The 22727-nt window shown below is 31.6% G+C and overlaps 2 protein-coding genes across 2 annotated transcripts in view; one reads left to right on the forward strand and one right to left on the reverse strand.

Annotated features, from left to right (window-relative positions):
* The window catches only part of LOC115878461 (acyl-CoA Delta(11) desaturase-like), a 40445-nt gene extending 19824 nt beyond the window's left edge, over positions 1–20621 (reverse strand). The window contains exons 1-2 of the mRNA XM_030894978.1: positions 20260–20621; positions 4016–4256 (exon numbers count right to left, since the gene is read on the reverse strand). Coding sequence (XP_030750838.1) covers positions 4016–4232 — 217 coding nt within the window. The 5' untranslated portion in view covers positions 4233–4256; positions 20260–20621. The remainder of the gene's footprint in view (positions 1–4015; positions 4257–20259) is intronic.
* On the forward strand, positions 13307–13660 carry LOC115878436. Its single transcript, XM_030894945.1, has one exon. It carries the CDS (start codon positions 13307–13309, stop codon positions 13658–13660), a length of 354 nt encoding a protein of 117 aa, XP_030750805.1.
* Positions 20622–22727: the final 2106 nt, after the last annotated feature.

Genomic DNA, 22727 nt, shown 5'->3' on the forward strand with positions numbered 1-22727 from the left:
TAACATATATCTTCTTTTTAATCTCTATAGAACTCTCATACCAAATTTTGGTATTCCATCTTCAGAAACAATGGTACCACTGACAATTTTTTACCACACTGCAATTTAACATTTGTATAAACAAATTTAAATATTACAAAAACTATTAATTTTAGGTATATAACATTATATATAAAAAAGTTATAGAATTTTCGGCGGAATCTAAAAATAAAATAAAAAATAGGGTGTTGTATTTAAAAAAACATATGTTATATCCGCCAAACTTTTTGATGCACCCCGTATACTCTATAATAATTTTAAAATGTGTATCTTAACCTTCCCTATCACTTTTGCTTTTAACATTTTTTGTAAACCTCGAAACATATGAGATAATCGACTTTACTCTATCGTTGACTCACCCTGTACATGGGATTTCCTAGGTTCAAGTACCCACGCGATGCAATACACGCTATATTTTCAAAAGCTTTTGTTTATAATTTAGTCCATAATTGACATTTATAAAATGAAATCCAATTGGGCAATTTAGCAGACACTTTTATAATGCGAGCAATAAAACTTGTGTTATCTTTTCTTCACCCATTTATAAATAAGTTCTACAGTAATTCCCGTCTAAATTGTATCAATATGGCCCCAAAATGTAGCCATTATTCGTATTTAATGTAGAAAATTACAATATTAGTACGGGTAATAACAGCGTTTAATATATTTTGTACAATTTTTTATACATAAAATATCCCTTAAAGGATACTAAAATAGTGTATTTTACAAAAAAAACAATATTTTTCAACTCCCTGTAAACTCGAACTCATGTGAAATAGAACAAATAGAAAGTATGTCTCAAATTCATATAATTGATTCAGTATAATATATTGTATCTTATCTATCATATCTACTCATTAAATATATATATATAACAGTTAAGAAAACCACGAGAACAAACAGGCTTTAGAAGCGGCTTCAGCACTATTGATCGCATACAAATATTAGGAGAAACTAGCAGCCGAACGACTTTTCGACTCAATATATCCTAAGGCAATACTAGAAGCCCTAGTGCAACAAGGTGTTGACAGGCCTTATATAGAATCTCTCGCCAATATATACGAAGACGTCAAAGCAAGAGTAATCATATATACAGGGTGAGTTTCCTACGATGTTCTCTATGGGTATCTTGGAAACTACTGGAGATAGAGAGTCGGTTAAATGGGGAAAGAATTGCAGTTTTGTGGGGTCATAAATATGCGCCTTTCAGATTTTTGAAAAAGTTCATGGCTTACTAGATATTTCGAAACAAACAAATTCCGGCTATTTTAAAAATTGTCCCTAATTCTATTATAAGCTATTTTAGACAAAATGTTTTCAGATAAAAGTTGTAGATAATCACACCCTTAATGAGATCGTGTCCTCTGTTTTTTTCTAAAGCCTGTCATTTTTGAGATATCATACAAACATATGTTTTTTTTTAAATGGAAACCATAGTTGGCCATGACTTCATAAAAAGCGGCATTTTTTAAGCTTTTTAGCGATATAAGCTATAATATGTTTTCTTGGAAAAATTACTGAGTTATAGCCAATTCTTATCATTTTTAAACAATTTCACTTAGTTAGCCATGGAAACAAGTTCAATCGCCGTTACTCTCAGAAATGTGAAGCTGTCACATTCAAACTTTGTAAATTAAAATAAACAAAAATTGTAAATATGAATTTCTCAATGAGAAAAGCGTGTAGATACTCGCGCATCAATAGAGTGTTTCCAAAATGACTTTCATTATGCCCCCCCCACCGCATAATGAAAGAAATGTTAAAAATTATTGATATCATAATATTATAAACTCAGGGATAGGAAGAGGTGGACTAATTGCATGGGCCTCCTCGATCACCTGACCTATCCATTTTAGATTTTTTTATGCGGTATGGTTAAAAATAAGGTTTACAAAAGAATTTATGAATTAAGAGAGGCACTCGAAGTGGCGGTACGAGAGAAGTTTAATTAAGTCAACCGGTCCTTTTGTGAGAATAGGTAATAATTCAGTTTTAAAAAGATGTAACTCAAAACAATTGCGGATTTTTTGAACATTTTCTAAAATAACTTAAAGTGTATGCAGTGACTGCAGCGATATTATTTTTTTAAGTTTTAGTTTGTGTAATGTAAATTCTAAAGAACCGTTTAGTAATATATTCTGACTTTTTATTTATAAATCACAAAAGAATAAGAATGTAAGTGAAATTAGTCAAGAAAGATAAGAATTGGTTCTAACAAGTCTTGAAAATCGTTCTCTAAAAAACATAACATTCACCGGTCAACGTATCCTCGAAAATGTATGGTCAAGAAAAGTTGAACCAATAATCTTACACGCTTTTCTTCATTTGAAAAATTCATATTTACAATTTTTGTTTACTTTAATTTACAAAGTTTGGATGTGGCAGCTTCACATTTATAAGAGCAAAGACGATTGTTTCCATGGCTAACTAAGTGAAATTATTTAAAAATGATAAGAATTGGCTATAACTCGATAATTTTTCGAAGAAAACATATTATAGCTTATATCGCTGAAAATCTTAAAAAATGGCACTTTTTATAAAGTCATGGCCATCTATGGTTTCCATTTAAAAAAACATATGTTTGTGTCAAATGTCAAAAATGACAGGCTTTAGAAAAAAACGGAGGACACAATCTCATTAAGGATGTGATTATCTACAACTTTTATCTGAAAACTTTTTGTCTAAAATAGCTTATAATGGAATTAGGGACAATTTTTAAAATAGCCGAAATTTGTTTTTTTCTAAATATCTAGTAAGCCATGAACTTTTTCAAAAATCTGAAAGGCGCATATTTATGACCCCACAAAACTGCAATTCTTTCCCCATTTAACCGACTCTCTATCTCCAGTAATTTCCGAGATACCCATAGAGAACATCGTAGGAAACTCACCCTGTATAAGAACTCCAGAGTTCCCAATTATATTCCCAATATTGTTATAGAAATTCTAGAACCAAATAATTCTAAAAATATATTACAATTAGAGTCAACACCATCCCCAAATGTCCAAAAACAAACAACGTATCAGATCATCAAAGATATGACGATAAAATCAACAATACATCTGCATTAAGTTCAATAGAAAATATCACAACTGGAGAGCAACCTAATAAAATTTCTACGACTACTCCCGACTCTATTCCCACTCCTATTAAAAGGGCAATTTTTGGGCCTGATTCAGAAGAAAACATAGAAATAGAAATTTTTTGTAAACAATGCTGAGTTAATCCAACAGAGACTACTTGTGAGGAGTTAAATTGACTGATAAACAAATTTGCCTAACAAACAAAAAAATGCTTACCGTTTTGGAAAGTTTATCTCTTTCCGTCGTCGGAAGCAAAAAAATACAAAGAATAAAGAAGAAAACTATTTAAAATATTCAAATGCAACTATTTGGGAACACTTTAGTTTTTTTAAAAAGTCACGTGTACAAAAACAGGTGACGTTCAGTTAAAATGACATTATATTCTATTAGTTAAACTTCAAAATTAACAATTACTACTTGATCACAATTGCTTAATAAGGTAAAACCAAAGGCGTCAAACTTTCTGTATGATTATTTTTAATTTGTTTCTAATTTTTACCTATGTTGTTTATTTATGTTGTGTTCTTTAAAATCAAAGATGCGATTGCCATACATTACTAACATCTACAGATGCATGAGCAATACATTTTTTATTTTTATTAGATTGTATTAAAAAGGTCTCTTTTATTTTTGTTTTAGAGGCTATCGCTTCTTTCATTATAATTTTGGTGGTTTTAAGATCTATTCTGTGCCCTGTGTCCCATAAATCCTGACAAATCTATTACATTTGGGAAAGTCGCCCTTTCTTAAATAATATTTATGTGCTTTAATTCGAACATTTAAGAATGCCAGATTTTCTTGCAGTGGCGAAATACCCATATAGGATTTTTTGGAGGGATGAATCCGCCACATAGGTTTAGACATATGCTAAAAAATAGGTCTAAGACACTTACCATATATGGTGGTAGCTAATTTGGCAGAGGTAAACATATAATAGACTCCATAGAGGGCCACGGCATGCAAAAAGATAAATATGATGATGTTCCTCCACACCAGCTCGATTTTTCTGGGTTGCGGTTTGCTGACTTCCGGTGGAATTATGCTGGCACTGATTTCGTCGTCGTTCTCGTGCAAAACCCCGGTGGCCATGGACACTACGTTGGGAGCCATGTTTCTAACACTTCACAGAAATATCTGAAATGAGATAAACAAATTATTAGTTAGAAACTTTAAAAATAAATAGAGATATATATTAGGAGAAAAAATCATACCAATTTTCATTCTCAATGCTGCTTCTTTGATTTAAATCTTATATTATTTTGCATATCATAAAATCCAAAAAGTGACTATCAATAATTATGAAATTTATGTTTGACATTCTGATATCATTACTGATTGAAAAAAAATTAAACGAATGATATTATTCGTTTTTTGACTTTGGCATGTTAAAGTGACAGTACAGAAATGTGACATAACTATACAGGGTGTTTCAAAAACATGTGCTATCAGTCGTGGGGAGATTTCTCGCGCAAAAATCATAGGATGACAGAACAAAAGCTGGTGACATCCATACCAATCTATTTATTTTACTAAAAAAAGTGTCTAATATTTTTTTAAGTTAACTATAGATGGGTTTAAATATAAATTCGTCATGCGTCGTCTCTTGTTGTTTCTAACGAGATTTATTGGTTTATTTCAAAAATGACAGATCATATTTCAAATTTATTGGTTTGACGGAACAATGAACAACAAACGGACGCCGGCGCCGATATGTATGAACCCGCCTTCGCATTTTTGAGGATTGTCAAAGTATTGCCAAATTATAGGTTATAATTTTGTGTCAACTTATGCGTCAAATACCCTACGTTTTGAATGATGATGAATTTTGATTCGTGTTATTACGTGTGTCTTGTGTCTTTTGAAGTCAAGTGGAGGAAAAATCGAGGGAAAATTAACTGTAGATCTAGAGCACAGTTTATAGTTAATACTCAGTCCTATACACTAATAACGATAACATAGAAAACAAATTTCTTGCAGTATAGGTATATAATAAAATTATATAAAGATTCTTGCCACTTAACTGCTGATATAGAAATTTAATTCTACGCTGTGTCTGTCATAATGTGGATCAACCTGCTCTCACTACCGGTTTCGGAGCCCTACTCCATCATCAGGTGAGCCTGGGCAGATCCACAAAATGACAACCACAGCGCAGAGATAGTTAATTCCGACTTGTCAGAAAGTGTCGGTTAGATATTAAGTCACCGAACGGGAGATAGCGGCCTGCGTGCAATGGTAGTACTTTCGTACCACTACTACTACTATCGATAGTGCACCTCGGTGGTACGAATGTACTATCATAAAAAAAAACAACCCTTAACGAGAGGAAATCGAGAGGTACGATATTTGTGGGCTCAAGATCATGTTCAGTGGTCGAATGAACAATGGGCCAATGTTCTCTTCACGGATGAGTCACGCTTTGGAATTCATCCGGAGTAGGGTACGGAGAGAACCGGCAAATCTTATTCGGTTGGATCATGTTCAGGAAGTGCACCCTTATCAAGATGGAACAGTTATGGTCTGGGGAGGAGTCCAGTTAGGCTGAAAAACTGATCTCGTTTTTCTTGAAAGGTTTCTAACAGGAATCACATATCGTGATTTAATTCTTGAGCCTATCGTGTTACCATATGCCAATGATTTTGGGAGAAACTTCATTCTCATGCATGGCAATGCACGGCCTCATACAGCCAGAGTGGTAAGTGAGTTTATCAATGCTCATCAATTAAACATCTTACCCTGGCCGGCACAATCTCCTGACCTCAACCCCATCGAGCACGTATGGAACGCGGTCCAAAGAAGAATTTTGAGAATGGGTATGCCTCGTGAAACTCGTAGGGATCTGGTTCGGGCCGTGAATGCAGCGTGGCAGGTTGTACCTCAAGAAGAGATCGACAACCTGACCAGGAGCATGGAGAGACGATGTAGGGCTGTAATGAACAGTAGAGGAGGCCATACCCTTTATTAAGTAAAATGGTTTTATCTTTTTTTTTTAATTCACAGTTTAGAATAAAAAAAAATGTGTGTATTTTGTTGAGTTCAATAAAAATCAAGGTAAATTTGAAAAAATCGGTAAATTTCGCATTTTTATTTCCAATACGCCATGTAAACTATTTGTTTATTTTAATTTTATTATATCAGAAATGCAAATAATAAAATTACTGACGATGGCTGGATAAAATTGTAATATCCCTAGACTTTTCCGGTGTGTGTATATTAATATCCTGCTATGCGTTCCAATTGTTTCTTTGTAAAATGAAATAAACTACTTTGAAATTAAAATGACAGACACTACATCTATCACTGTCAAGGATCTTGTCGTTGGACAGACTAGATATTCATTCACAGAGCACTTCTGCATGGGGACTAATGTTCAAAGCAAGTTTGAAGAGAAAACCCTACAGGGTAAATCTTAAATCGGTGTAAATATTTTTGATGTGGTATATTTTGGACTCCAAGGCGTGTATTTTTTTTTAAATTGAAGATTTCGTATTTTTCGAAAATTTTCAAAATTTTAACTTAAAGACATAATATTATCTTACTTAATATAGCAAATTATTACTACATGGTAACATAACTTAAAAAAAGTATTAATTTTTGCGACCGACGTCATCTATACTAATATATAAAATCCTTAAGTGACTGACATACTGATTAATCAAGATCCTGCTCAAACCATTCAACGTAAGAAGCTCAATTTTGGCATACAGGTTGATTCTAGAGTGTAGAGGTTCGATAAGAAGGGATTTTTCGAAATTCCAGTTCCAAAAGGGTGAAACCACCCCTCAAATATTACAATATTTTTTATTTAAAAAACGGTCAAGTTTCCGAAAAAACGCTTAAACACGTATATTTTATTTTGTTTTTTTATATATTTTAATTTTTTTTAAAAATGTATACAGGGTGTTTAGAAAATCTGGTCACTGATTAATCACGATCCTGCTTAAAGCGCTTGACGTAAAAAGCTGACTTTTGGAAAGCAGATTGACTTTAGGGTGTAAAGGTTGGATAAGAAGGGATTTTTCGAAACTCGAATTCTAAGGTGGTAAAACTATCCCTCAAACATTAAAATATTTTTTATTTAAAAACCGTTGAGTTTTTCGGAAAAACTCTTAAACACGTATATTTTATTTTGTTGTTTTACATATTTTAAGATTTTTTATAAATTTTGTACAAGGTGTTTCATAAAATATGACCGTTGAGTAATCACGATTCTGCTTAAACTGCTTGACGTTTAAAGCTGATTTTTGGCAAACGGATTGACTGGGGTGTAGAGGTTCGATAAGGAGGGTTTCTAGAATCTCAAATTCTAAGAGGGTAAAAACGCCCTTCAAATATTACAATATTTGTTATTTAAAAAACGGTTAGTCTTTCGGGAAAACGCTTGGACAAATATAATTTATTTGGTTTTTTACATATTTTGAAATTTTTTAAGAAATCATACAGGGTGTTCCCAAAAGTTGGGTAATTTCTTAACCACGATTCTGCTTAAACTGCTTGACATAAAAAGCTTATTTTTGGCAAACGGATTTTTCGAAAGTCAAATTCCAACGAGATGAAACTACCCCTGAAATATTACCACGTTATATAATAAATCGCCATATTGTTTTTTTCTCATGCTGACATAAATGTGAGAAAATTTTATCCAGTTTATATGTTAATGGAAATTCTTGCTTTACTTTATCATCACCGTTACAAATGATTAATTCGACGCGAACGAAGTCGCTGGTACACGCTAATTCAATATAAAACAAAATAGAAGATTAAAAAATTTAGAAACTTATTTGTTATTACATTGCTTGCTTATATGATGTCATTGACAAGAAAGCCAATATTAGAAATATGTTCAGAACCGAGTATGTGAGTCTCTTAAAAAATACATTAAATAATATCCATGTAGGTACTCAGTTATAGACACCCTGTATATTATCTTTTTATAAAATTAATTTTCTCTAAAAAAACTATGTAAAGAATTAATGCAAACTCAATATAAAATAAAATAGAAGATTAAAAAACTGGTTTGATATGCATAAACTATGAAGTAATAATCATAAAAAATGCTTTGACCTTCTGAGGGCAAACTTTGAATATTAATAAGTAATTAATTGAACATAATAAATGTGTTCTATTATTTAAACAAGGTTTACGATGACATTTCTTATTTGTTTAATTGTCGTACGTTATTGTGTAAGGCAGGAATTTTCTAATGATGTGTAGAACATTAAATTTTTATTTTGTGATTTTTTTTTTGTTAAAAAGTACGTGACTCATTAATTTATAATTAGCAAATTAGTATTAGTAGTAGTTTTGTTTTATAGTATGAGTAGTGGGGTTTCATTATTGAATAAAATCTTAATTATTAATGACAACGATCAATGTTCTAGTCGGTTTTAGTATCCCTAAGTACAAAAATATTAAAAATAATTATTGAACAGTTCAAAATAAATAGTCTTTCTAATTATTCAATATGAGTAGCAGCAGCAACTATCTCAAGAGTCCACACTAAATTTACTACAAGAACAAAAACATGCTCGTAAACATAAAAGTGAGATATGTGAATCAGAAAATTTCTGAAGATCTGGTTGTTTCTGATTGTGTTGTACTTACATTTCTAACAACTTACATAATAATAATAAAATATGGTATATTCAAATGTTCCGCCAGGTTTAGTTCATTCTTGGCACACTAGATGGCGCCACTTTAAATTCGAAACTAAAAAAATACACGGGAGTTAGCGTTCTTCTTTAGTATGTTCTCTGTTTGAAATCTAGAGCTGAAATTAGTAGCGAACGGTGCCAATATAAAGGCGCATTTAAAGGATTGAAAATAATTTTGTAACGTATATTTTCATTAACGAATAATTTTCACATTAGTATAACTTATAAATATTATAATATCAGTGCTACTGGTCATAGACGTTCTTGAATTGATCTTGAAAAGCAATGAAAATCATTGACCAATAAAAGTTTTAATAAATATAACAAGCCTTTAAATGGCAAATCTAATTTATTATTATAATTTTATCCGAATTAAAAATGTTAATGTATATTATTATAAACAAAAATTATCAAGAACTATTGGCATCAACAGAACCAACTGGTCAAATTGATAAATTGAAGATTAGCTCATGCAAATTTCATGATAGTAACGTTGCATAAGCGTGAGTGAGATAAAATTGTGCGTGGTCTTGACCAAGACACTGAATTCGTCTTGTTTTTTTCCATCGCTTGTTGATATGGATTCCAGTAATAAATATTGACTAATTTGTATTATGACATCCGAGGATATAAAAGCATCATTAGCATTTATTCAATTTAATAATAATTAATTACAGATATTACACACATCTGATAATATAAATGAATAAACTTGATGTATGAAGATGTCGTTTTTATGGGTATTTCCCCGCTATCGGAAGCTAAATAGAGATAAAAGAACAACAGAAAAAAAATAATACACGCAAGTAAAAAGGATAAAAACAATTTAAAATAAATAAAAAATTACAAAATCTCAAAAAATAAACTTGCCCACCCTTTTCCCATTGCTTCAGAAGTTACTTAACTTCTCTAGAATTTTGTGGAAAACCGCATAGTCAAGAGCCTAATATTTAGCTTATAAAACAATAAATTTCCCATACAGCACATCAAATCACATTTACGATGTGTTTACATTATTAGATGTAGACACAGGGTGACACAATTCCCCCGATGTAAATATGCTACGTTTACACATTGTAGTTCAACACGTATGCACAAAGGTTAAACGTCCGCCTCACAATGCAGCCACGGTATAGCATTTACGTATACACAAAGTAAGGGATACACAGTGTGCCGTAGGATACACAATGCTTGTGTATTACGTTTAAATTCGCACATTGCAGTTGTGACTACCGCGTGTATACGTATGTATTTTGCTTCGTATATATATATCTTGTAAAAACTAACTAAAACTACTTCCTATGAACGAATTTAGGAAATAATACAAGTTTTGATGCTTAACTTTATATCCAATTCCATCTCCCAATCCCAATTATATCTTTTTAGAACGAAAATTAGGAAGGCAAAACTTTGTATTTTCCAAAAAAAAACACTGTAAAAGAACAGAATTTGTATCAAAATGTATTCAAAATATAAGTACCTAGTATAACAACATACTAAAATGGTAAACACTGGTATATCGCCACGATTTGGTGGACCTCGTTTAGTCATTTTTTCTCCTCTTTTCCTTCCAAGCAGTTGGTTTGTTAGCATACTCATTCATCGAGCACTCTGTTGGACTTTGTTGTATTTTATTTCCAGATTAACAATCTCACCCTTAAATTTTATATGAAACTGATTATTGAATATTAAACATATCTGTATATTGATCCATCAATAACTTACCGAATATCAGTGTAAGAAGTTCTTTGAAGTGTTGTTTGTCTTTGAAAATGTTTTTTTCTCTGGTCCATTTAGATTTTTATTATTTCCAAATTAAAAAAAATTATATTGCAGTGCTAACCTCTTTATCATTATAAGAGAATATTTGGAGTTTTCATTCATTGGAGTCAAAATTTGGTAGATTGGGTATCGAGTACGGGAAGAGTCGCTACTATAATATTAATAATACACTTAGGAAGGTGTAACAAGGTAATTAAAACTTGTGCTTACCTTTAAATCTCTTTTAAACTACACACAAACAGAACATTTATATAGAGCTTCCGAATGATAAAACAATAATGGCTGCTAACACATACCACTGCTAGAAAGGAGAAAGGAGAGAGGACACATAAGATACACTTGGTCTATGTGCGCACGCTATCCGCGCGTGCGCACACCTTCAACAGTACACTATTACAAAGTGTCTATATAGATATTTATATTATGTGTATACGTCACATTTCTACATAGTGTGTACTATAAGCACAACTATGATACGAAGTATCACACATACATATGACTTATACATGTATGTCTCATATACCGACGTCAGATTTCATCATTTTAATTATTATTTGTTACGTTACAAAAAACTCTTTAGAATCCTGTGTGCACACGGTATACAACTAGTAAACACTGTATCACACAATTCTATCAATATAAACCTGCGTGTATCTCATATGTTAGAACTAGATGAACACTTAGGTTCACTTTAACATATTTTGTTTTTCATGTGTCTCCCTTGTAGAAACGTAATTTCATTTGGACGTGTTGTATGGGTTATTAACGCTAACTAAAACGGTAACTTTATTCAATCCTCAATTTGTGATTAAACATTTTTTTTATTTGGTTCATAAATTTATCATTTCCAAATGACAAAATGACTTTAATAAAAAAGTTTAGTATCTAACACCAAAAGTGATGATCGACTGTAAATATCAGAATGCACAAACTAACAAAAAAACACAAACTATAAACTATAAATACAAATCACTGAAATCACCGAACTTTCCGACAAATGAAGATAAGAATATTTGAATTAGTAATTATTTTAATAATGATTTAAAAATAACTTGACGGATCACAATATTTTGTCAACTAGATCAAAACTAGACCATGAACGGTAGTCAACATAGGGACTGTCATGTCATCTTCATATATAAATTAGAAACATGTACTTAACGTAATGTCTTTTACGCCGTCTGGCGATGCGGAAGAAAATATCCCGTCAATTCTTATTACTGTTACTGTAAATGTCCGAAATGCGGTAAAACCTAGGATAGCACGCTGAAACCTAGGAGAAGCGCGCTAAAGCTAGGATTTACCAATGAATTAACACCCTCCAAATAACCACGAATAACCAACTCGAAATGCGGGAAAACCTAGGTTTTACGCATATAAACGATAAGTACTTTGGATAAATTTATACTCATATTAAAGCATGATAAATTGTCTTTGAAACAGCTCATATTTTTTTCTTGGTCTGATAAATAGATTCTAAAAGACACAGTTAAAGTCAAAAGTTTACAGTGGGCCAATTTCTATGCGCGCAAGTTTACATGTACTTTATTTTGTTGTATAATCTTTTGAATACAACTCGATATTTTGGGATTACCTAATACTTTAGCCTAACACTTAATGCGATACCGGCAACACTGCTCCTCGTTCAGAGTCGTAGTGTTGCCAGGTAACGCCTTTCGTGTCAGGTAAAAGTATTATTTGGTAATCCCGAAACATCTTGTGGTATTACATTCGATAGTATTATTTTGTTTAAAAAGATATTCGCGACTGTGAATATTCAATTTGCGATCCTGTGTAGGTAGGAGAGAAAATTATTATTTCTAATGACTTACCAATAGTTTATTTTAATTTAATGCTTAAATATCTTACGCAAAACACTTGGGATAAATTCTGTGTTGCTAAAGACCAGGAAAAATACTTAAAAAAAATAAGGCTACACTAAAAAACTATACCTACTGTCTAAATTTCAAACAAATTTCAACTATGTTTTTTTAATTCGATTTGAAAATTTAAATAGAATATAATTATAAGGGTTAAAAGTGAACGGGTTCATGTTCCCAATATTGGAGGTAACCAGTATAACAATGTTCCCTTAAATAGTAAAAACGGTTAGATAATACATATTCATGATAGTCAGTAATGTAATAGATCGTTTGATTTTCGTTAAAAGTGTGTTTTATTTAAATCAATAGAATGATTCAAAATTATAACAAATTGTGACATACCTAAACAGCATGCCTTTTGCGTGCTACATTCTAAACATTATATGTTTAATATTCTCTTAAAAAAAGTCTACAATGGTTGTCAAAATATCCCTGAAAGGTGTGCTTATTGATAGACATGTTAAGAACCATTAGAAGTAGCTCCATGTTTTTATTTATAATATATTTTATTAGCTAGAACTTCCATTTTTTTTATTCTTAAATGTTTAGTATACAGGGTGGCCCATCGAAAACATTCCGCATGCGGAGAAGAACAAACTGAAGATCCTGAACTGCACGTACATGAAATTAAAAGGTGTAGCGAATATAAATATTTAGGAAGTATTATATCTGAAGAAGGGAACTCCAAGAAAGATATACATAGCAGAGTTCAACAAGGTAAGAAAGTAATCGGTTTTTTAAACCCCCTCCTGTGGTCAAATAAAACATCCATCCAAACAAAGCTAAGGATTTACAAAGCAATCGTATAGAGCCAATTTTAGCATACGGTGCCGAATGCTGGCAATTTACAGCAAAAGAAAGAAGGATGGTCGAGTCAGTGAAGATGGACTTTCTCAGAAGAGCATGTCGAATATCAAGGATGGAGCACATTAGAAATGAGGAGATCAGGCAAAGAACAAGACGAATATATACCAGCACCGACAACATCGAATCGAGACAGCTACTATGGTATGGGCACGTAAAAAGAATGGGAGGGGAAAGATGGCCAAAAAGGGCAATGGAGTATCGTCCCCAAAGCAGAAGCAAAAGAGGAAGACCTCCAACTACGTGGTTAGATGGAGTAGACCAGTACATGAGAGACAGAGCTATTAACCAGGAAGAATGGCAAAATCGAGCAATATGGAGGTTGAAATGCGGGATGCGGCAGAAGCTTTTTTGAAGAATGCATTTTCCTGAAAATGTCAATAATAAAAAAGTTTTTCCTCTTGTAAAGAAAATCCTGGAACATACTGTAGATAGCTTAGTTCCTTAATAACGGGCACATCCTGTATATCTTAAATTAACGCAAAACGACATAATGATAAATAGCGCAACAAAATAGAATATTCCTTCAGTAACAAAGACAGTTAACAAATTTTTACAATTTTAATTGAAATAACTTCTTTGAATACTAAAACGAAGAAAATGGAATTACCTGAATGAAGGATGAAAAAACAAACTTAAATATATTGATTATAGTCAATTACTTTAGTACAGTAAAGAACATTATGAAAGATTCCACAATAACAGTTTGTGTGGGTCTTATATATTTTGTGTCATGAACAATGATAGTATTGTTTTCCAACAAACAATTTTGTGTCGTGTATAATTATGTTTATTTTAAACATTAAATTACTAAACGGGATAATATTCTAGGTTTATATTTGGAAAAACTTATTTAAAATGATGTTCAACATCATAGTGAACTATATATGAGATGTTATTCTTATTGCATTACTAAGCTTTCAAATGACTATACCAAGGGATGTCAGTTGTATGTCCAAACAAATGTTTAAAAATTATGTTTACAATTTAATTCTAAAGCCTCTTTAAAACATATTTAAAAAGCAATATGCATGCATAGCGTATTATAAATGATGATTTATGAATATTATGTATTGGACGACTTTGATTGGAATTTAGTGGAATTGATATTATTTATCTTTTTCTGTTAGAATATTTACAAATTCTAACACTTAAGAGCCTTTATACAAAATTTGTAATAATATTTTGAATTGATGTAAGATGGAAGAAAAGAATTTCTTCTTGAAATCTGATTTCTTTAATACATCTTAACTTTTTTTAATCTTATAGTAACCACAAACCTCAATATATATCCTGAAGAATAAAGTACACTTATAATGCAGCAATTCTTACACTTCATTCTTAACTGAATGGTGAAAATCGCCTGACTACCGTTAAACCGTTACAAGCTTTTAATAACTGCCTACAGTAAATTGTTTTATAGACAATTAAAAAGTAACAAATCTATACTTTGAAGTATAACTACGGGATGTAAGTGCGAGGAAATTGGGGCTTTATCTTTTTATATATTTTTTTTTTCTTTGAGTACTCTAAAAAGTCTTTTCTTATACAGGGTGAGACTTAAATAAATGCAAATATTTTCAGGGCTGGTAGAACTCGATAAACTAAACATATTTTCTCTTTGCCGTTTCTCAAATAAGTTCAAAATAACAAAAATAATTTTTATAATATTAAAAAATGTTTTTTGTTCAAAATTTAGAGAACCACTAACCACTAGATCTTTTCTGGGTTTTCTTTCTTGTAAATTTGATTTACTGCCTATGTTACTATATTATCAAGAAATTATGTTTTATAACTAAAAACTAAAAAAAATCTAAATCTTCAAAAAAAAAATTCGCGTAAAGAACACATATTCGTGTTTCTGGGGCCGAAATATTTTACTACCCCTAATAATATTTGCGCTTATTTAAGACTGACCCTGTATATGGGAATGCACACTACAGTGATCTTGAAGAACCCTACAAAGTCCTTTTCTTAAGAATTGTATAATCCGATTATATATATTTCCAAAAATACATTGAATTCAAATTAGCATACATTCCTTTCTCGCTTGGTGTTACGGTGTTACCATATTTTCAATCTGACGTGCCAGAAAATGTTGCTTGTTTTTTTCAACACACATAGCTATATACCCATCTCTATTATTCTTTATTATAAATATTTCGAGCAAGTGTGCTACATTATCGTATTTATGAGATTATAACTTTTTTAAAAAGTAACAAAAACAACAGATCCGCATTTAGAAAATAAATTTGATAATGAAACATGAAACGGAATGTCTTATAAATATCTATAATAATATCAATTTTTAGAATACAAAATTTAACAAGAACATAAAATTTGTAATGACACATCTTTTAAAATAGTCACCAAAAGAAAACAAAAATAAAATTAGAACAAAATACATGAAAAATATCATAATATTATTTCTTTTTAAAATGTGTCATGTGCTTGAAATCTACAAAACAACCTATGCACATTAAATTTAACTATTTCAAAGAAAACATGCTAAAAACTAATAGCAGAATTTTAATACCATTTAAATTAACATGTTAACAAATTTACACGTATTTTCTTAATCTTACCTATGACTCTATTCTGGTCTTTGGAAAGTATCATAATATTTTGGTAATTATCATAATTGTAACAAATATTATCTTAAATTATATTAGATAAATTGATTTACTAATTTGAAAATAAATACTTCCCTTTTTTAGCCAATTTTCCTAATCAATATAAATTATATCCGTCAATATATTATTAAGATTCTCGATATAAATTATTCAGAAATAACCGATTTCTTGTCTGCAATCAATACCATTGTTTATTTATTCAAAAAAAATTTAACCGTTTGAAATAAAACTTATTGCAAAACTTTTCTGATTTCGTAGGTTTACAGGTAAATTTATATAGTAATAATTTATACTGAATATTGCAACCGCGTGTTTTAAATACTAATGCCGAAATTCAAAGCATTTATTGTTACTAAAAGGGTATCTAGGCATATGTATATATAATTGTTTTTTTTATAATGATGATCTGGAAATACGTGAAGTAAAGTTAATATTAATATTTTTTTTAATTAATAATTCAGTACTTTTTAGTCAGACTAATGACATTCATGTAACTAAATGTGATGAACGAAAATCAATGTCAAACCATTTTAAATTTTTTATTAAGTGACTATTCAGCCATCATAAGATCTTTATCAAATTATACCGGGTGGTGCATCGTCGTTGGAAACATAGAAAACAAAACATTGGAATATGTTTCCAACAACTATGCACCACCTGGTAGATAGCAGCAGTCAAACAGTTCAGTTTATTTTCCTAAACCGAATTACTAAATTTAAGAACCACATTAAAATTATATTAAAATCTAATATTTCTAATGAGTATTTTAATAGTTTGGTTTCTATAAATATTAAAAGAAACTGTAGACGAATAAATAATCAAAAAGATGGCATAATATCGTGACAACTAAATGTTCGGACACTTTAAAAAATAACTGTTTTAGTATGGCGTTACATCAGCATGCGCTTTTACAACGACAGGAAGCCTGTCTGACATTGTTTTATTAATGATTGCCATATACCAGGACGAAAATTTTGCCATAATTCACTTAATATCATCGTCAAATGGGCAACGGTTTGTTGGAGATCGTCAAGCAATTTTTGTTTCTTTTTGTGCCACAATGTCCCGATAACATTAAGGTCTGGACTGTGCGAAGGCCATGAGAGCACCCTAATGTGATTGTCACTAAACCTAGACCTCTATTTGAGTAGTTTTAGCCGTGGCATGCACCCCATCTTATTGAAATGTAAAATTCATATCCTGGCAAAGGTCTCTCACACTTGACACAAAACTGTTTTTCAAAATTTCTTGGTATTTTGACATAGAACTGTGCCTCCTACCACCTTATACCTTCCCAGACTAGATATACAAGCATAATGCCTTTACGAAATTCCACTGTTCTTTTGAGGCAATCTTTCATGAGGTTCATGCATGCGTAAACACGTTATCCTTGCACTTGCAATTTGCGATTGAAATTATCAGCGTCGGATTGGAACTTCTGATATCACGAACTACAAAAATGACATTAAGGTTCAATATTAGTTCAAAGTTATTCGTTTCACAGACTATATGAGGTGGTCGAAGGTACAATTAATGCGCCAAACAATTAAGAAAATTTGAAAAATAGTCTTGTGCCGAGCACGAAGGACCTTTACCAGGAGAGGAAATTTTTTATATTTCAACAGGATGGCGATGCATACCATACGGCTAAAACTACTAAAAAATGATTTATGGACAATAACATTGAGATTGAGACATTGTGGCATAAAACAAAACAAAAATTGCGTGACGATCACCAACAAACCGTTTTCCTACAGTTTATTTTAATGTTTATAGAAACGAAATTATCTAAATATTCATTAGAAATGCTACATTTTAATATATCGTTAATTTAGTTCTTAAATTTAATAATTCAATTTGTTTAAATTAAAGTTTTCAATAAATTTTTGTTAGTCCGAATATTTAGTTGTTAGGGCTCGTACATACAGTGTGGCGCCTAAGAAATTGGGAATTATGACCAACACCCACTAAGCAAAAAACCTCACATTACATTTGCAACATTGCAGTCAATCATTGTTTTTGAAAGGCGATTAAAATGTTTTTTCTTCAACATTGCAACAAAGATTCAAATGGAAGGTCCGCGCAAGTTAATATTATAACAAATATATGTTAGGTTAGGTTAACGTTAAACTTGTTGAATGAGATTTTGATGAATATAAATGTAAATATAATTTTATTATTGTGTGTGTTTTCATAATGGTTAGGCCATGAATAAGTATAACAATTATTAGACTTATTGAAAAGTATAAAAATTGACAAATAAAACATAACATATTAGGCAACTCAAAGGTCCCGGATTTCCAGGAAAATTCCGGATATAGAAAAGTTCTCTAGGATCCTGGAAAATCATTATACTCTGCCGGAAGGCGTCGAACAAATTATAATATCAAATGTTATGTTAGGTTCATAAAATAAAAAAATAGTAAAATGCTTAATAATATTCTATCACATTTTCCGATTTAGTTTCTTTCGTTTATACAGGGTGAGTCAGAAGTAAGGGCAAATATCTTCAGGATTGGTAGATCTCGAAAAAAAAGCATATTTTCTCTTTACCGTTTTTCAAATAAGTCCAAAATAACCGAGTCATTTTACCTTAAAAATAAAAAAAATCGATTTTCGTCATTCATATGTTTGGTAATTATACCGGGTGAGTCTCAAAAGTGGCTCACCCCTATAACTTTTTTCTTTTTAAAGTTAAAAAAACGAGATTTGGTATGTTAGTATATGACATAAATTAGGATTGATTGACGTATTCAATTGTTTTCGGTCACTTCCGGTTTCACCGGAAATGACTACAAGTTTTGATTTTTAAATGACACCCCCGGTATTTTTTTACTTGATTCGATAGAAAATGTCATTCTGAATAGAATGACATATCATATGTCAACTTTTGACATTTTCGCATATGGTTTATTTCAAATTATAATTTGCCGTTCGTAACGAAAATTTGATTCGAAATACCAAGTGTGTGGTATCAAATTATTCGTAAAAAAATGCTTTTTCCAAATATGCTAATGAGCCACCCTCGTTCCATTTGAAAAAACTGAGATATGATTAAAAATACGATTTGAGCATTTTCTAGCTGGTCAGGACAAGCCACTAAAAACATTAGACGATCAAATCTATTTTTCCAAGACTCCTTGATGAAGAATTAGTGTCTTTAACATAGTCATGGCACTCTAGATTGAATTTTTAAATACAAATTTTGATTAAGCGAGAATATCAAAAGTTGACATATGATATGTCACTATTTAGAATGTCATTTTCTAACGAATAAATTAAAAAAATACCGAGGGTGCCATTTAAAAATCAAAAGTTGTAGTCATTTCCGGTGAAACAGAAAGTGACCAAAAACAATTGAATACATCAATCAATCCTAATTTATGTCATATACTAACATACCAAATCTCGTTTTTTTATCTGAAAAAATAAAAAAGTTATAGGGGTGAGCCACTTTTGAGACGCACCCGGTATATAACTAACTTTTTTGCTCTAGACTTTTTTCCCTCCCGTAATTTAAATATAAAATCTGTCATCCCTATATATCCTCCATTTCTTGTTCTATTTAGTTCTTGAGCTTTAGAACTGATTTCGAAATATAACTGACATTGGTTATTATTAGAGAACTCATATTAGAGAAAAAAATCAATAATATGATTTATAAATTTTTGAGATAATTGATAATTTACTATTCTATTAGTACTGGAAGATAATATTGAGAACAGTATTTTACAAAAAGGACACATGGTTTAAAAAATAATAATTTCAAAATGCTCTACCAAACAAAAACCTATACGTGGTGAGTCTTAAATAAATGCAAATATTTTTAGGAGTAGTATATTTCGACCCCAGAAACACGATTATGAGGTTTTTTTTCGCGAAAAAAAAAGAATAAAATTTGCAATTTTTTGAAAAAAAATTTGCAATTTTTTTAGTTAAAAAACATAATTTCTTGATAATATGACAACATAGGTAGTATAATAAATTTACAAGAAAGAAAACCCAGAAAAGATCCAGTGGTTCTCAAAATTTAAGAAAAAAAAAATAATTAAAATTTTCAAAGTAATAACCCAGTTATTTTGGACTTATTTGAAATACGGTAAAGAGAAAATACGTCTTTTTTAGCGATATCTATCAACCCTGAAAATATTTGCACTTATTTATGACTCACCCTGTATAAACAGCCCATTTTTACATTTATTTTATATTTTTTGTTAAAAATAAAAAAAAATTGGATAGTATTTAAATTTTCCTAATAAATATAAAAATACCTATTTAATATAAAGAAAATAATTATTATCCAAAAATTTTAAAAACTCACCTCAAAAATATTCTTCTAGCCGAATAAGGCAAATAAATTAAACACAAAAAACAATCAAAAACTAAGTAACTTTTCTCAAACGAATATACTTCTATACGTCTTTGGTATTGTTAAACTGACTTAGATCGTACGACTCTCGTGTATCATCCCGTTTGTAAGTCCGGTACCGTCAACCCTTCCAACGATCGAGAACTACTGAGTCCGGCATATTTATCAAGCCGACTTATAAATTGAAGATTAGCGCATGCAAATTTCATGGTGTCGGCGTTACGTAAACGAGGCTGTTGTGATCGAGATGCGTGTTCGCCGCCGTTAGGCTGGGAGGAACGATTTTTGCTCAGTTCGATGTTGATAGATGGTTGAGTGATTAGGTGAAACGCGATAGATAACCCTTGGAAGTACACTTTGATTCGCACGTATTTCGGTGAGAACAGTAATAATAATAACAAACGGGTGATTTGAAAGTTTTGCATGAACATGTGGCGCAACATCTTTCAAAGACGTAGCTATGGCAAACGTGATAGAATAAGATATTAGCACCCTCAGAGAAATGACATCTTCTCAGTACGGGTTTTGCACGACCGAAGTATCCTAGCAAGATGGTCACTATGCTTCAGCTTGTACAGGATTAAAAAAAAATCATTTTTCTTTTATATCTTGGTCGAAAACCCCTCCAGAATCTTGTAATAGAAGAGAATAAGATATTATGTGATGATACATTAGAAATTCTTCATATAAATAGAGTATATTTTGGTCTATTTTATGCAGACCTAATGTGGTCTTCTTAAGGTGCCGTGCAGATTCCTGCGTAGACGTTCATCTTTTTCTTCCTCATCAGATTGTTCTATTAACTGCAGCGACTTGGAGTGCTTGGAAGTCCTGTATGCCTGTCCAATGACGAATATTTCTCAGCCAGGATAGCTTCCTTCGGCCTATTCCCAGTCGCTGAAAGTGATAGCGTTCTCCACGTAGTATGTGTCCCAAATAGGCTATTTTCCTCTTCTTGATGATTTCGAAGAGTTCACGTTGCTCCAGACCAGCTCCTCTGAGAATGTCTTCATTCCTCACACGGTCGACCCAGGGCACTCTTAGCATTCGTCGTAGGGTCCACATTCAATTCGATTTATTGTTGCTACCTTCAGTGTCCATGCTTCCACACCATATAACAAAACGGACCAGACATAGCACTTCACCATTCTGTATCTAAGGCCGAAGTTCAAGTTCCTATCTGTGAAAAATCTTCGCAGTCTCAGAAAAGTAGATCTTGCTTGTTCGATCCTGCATTTGATCTCCTGATCTGGATCCCACGTTTCGTTAACCATGCATCCCAAATATTTAAATTGGGTGACCTGCTTGATGACCTCTCCATTTAAGTAAATTCTGGTGTTCGGAATATTGTTTCTGCTAACAGCCATAAATTTAGTTTTTGTAGTATTTATGTTTAAACCCAGTCTCTGGCTTTCATTGTTAACCTTATTTAGAAGGGTTTGGAGATCATTTGCATTGTCTGCCAATATCACTGTGTCATCCGCATATCGGATATTATTAATTGGAATGCCATTTATTTTCAAACCAATGGGACTATCGGAGATTGACTCAGTGAATGCTCTTTCCACATATAAATTGAACAACATTGGAGACAGAATACACCCTTGCCTTACCCCGTTTTTTATTTCAAAATCTTCAGTTACTCCCATGCTATGTATACGAATTTCAGCTTTTTGGTTCCAATACTACTGATGAGCCTTATATCTTTTCCATCAAGTCCCAAGTCTCTGAGGTATGATATAAGGAGGTTATGTTTAACATTATCGAACGCTTTTTCATAGTCTATGAAGCACATGAAGACATCTTTTCTCTGAAAGAATATGGCTTCTCTAATACCAAAGCCATTCTTAAATCCAAATTGACTTTCTCCACTTACTTCCTCACATTTTTTGTAGAGTCTTGTATGCAGTACCCGTAAAAAGAGCTTAAGAAAGTGGCTCATTAGACTAATAAGACGATACTCTTTACACGAAGGTGCGTTACTTGACTTGGGCAGCGTGATAAACGTAGAACGAAACCAGTCTTCAGGGATGTGACCGGTGTCATAGATTTTATTGAAAAGCTGTACTATAGTTTTTAAGTTTTGTTCATTAATTAAGTGGAACGTTTCCGAATACATACCATCATGCCCTGGAGTTTTGTCGTTCTTCATTAATCTAATCGCATGAATAATTTTACTTTCCAATATGCTTGGTCCTGATGGCATGGGAATCTCAGTTGCAGGGTTTTCTGATCTTTCGTCGTTGAAAAGATTAATGGTATAATTTCTCCAAGTTTGCAATAGTTCTTCTGTTTCCATTATAATTTTATTTTTATAATGAGGTTACTAATCTGGTCACCATCATATTATTTCATCATTTTTTTCCCAAGATATTTTTTAAATACTTTACTATCAGAATATAAACGAAAATAAAATAAAA

Source organism: Sitophilus oryzae, unplaced genomic scaffold (genome assembly GCF_002938485.1).
Source record: "Sitophilus oryzae breed Bouriz unplaced genomic scaffold, Soryzae_2.0 scaffold_1512_pilon_pilon, whole genome shotgun sequence".
Taxonomy (NCBI): Eukaryota; Metazoa; Arthropoda; class Insecta; order Coleoptera; family Curculionidae; genus Sitophilus; species Sitophilus oryzae.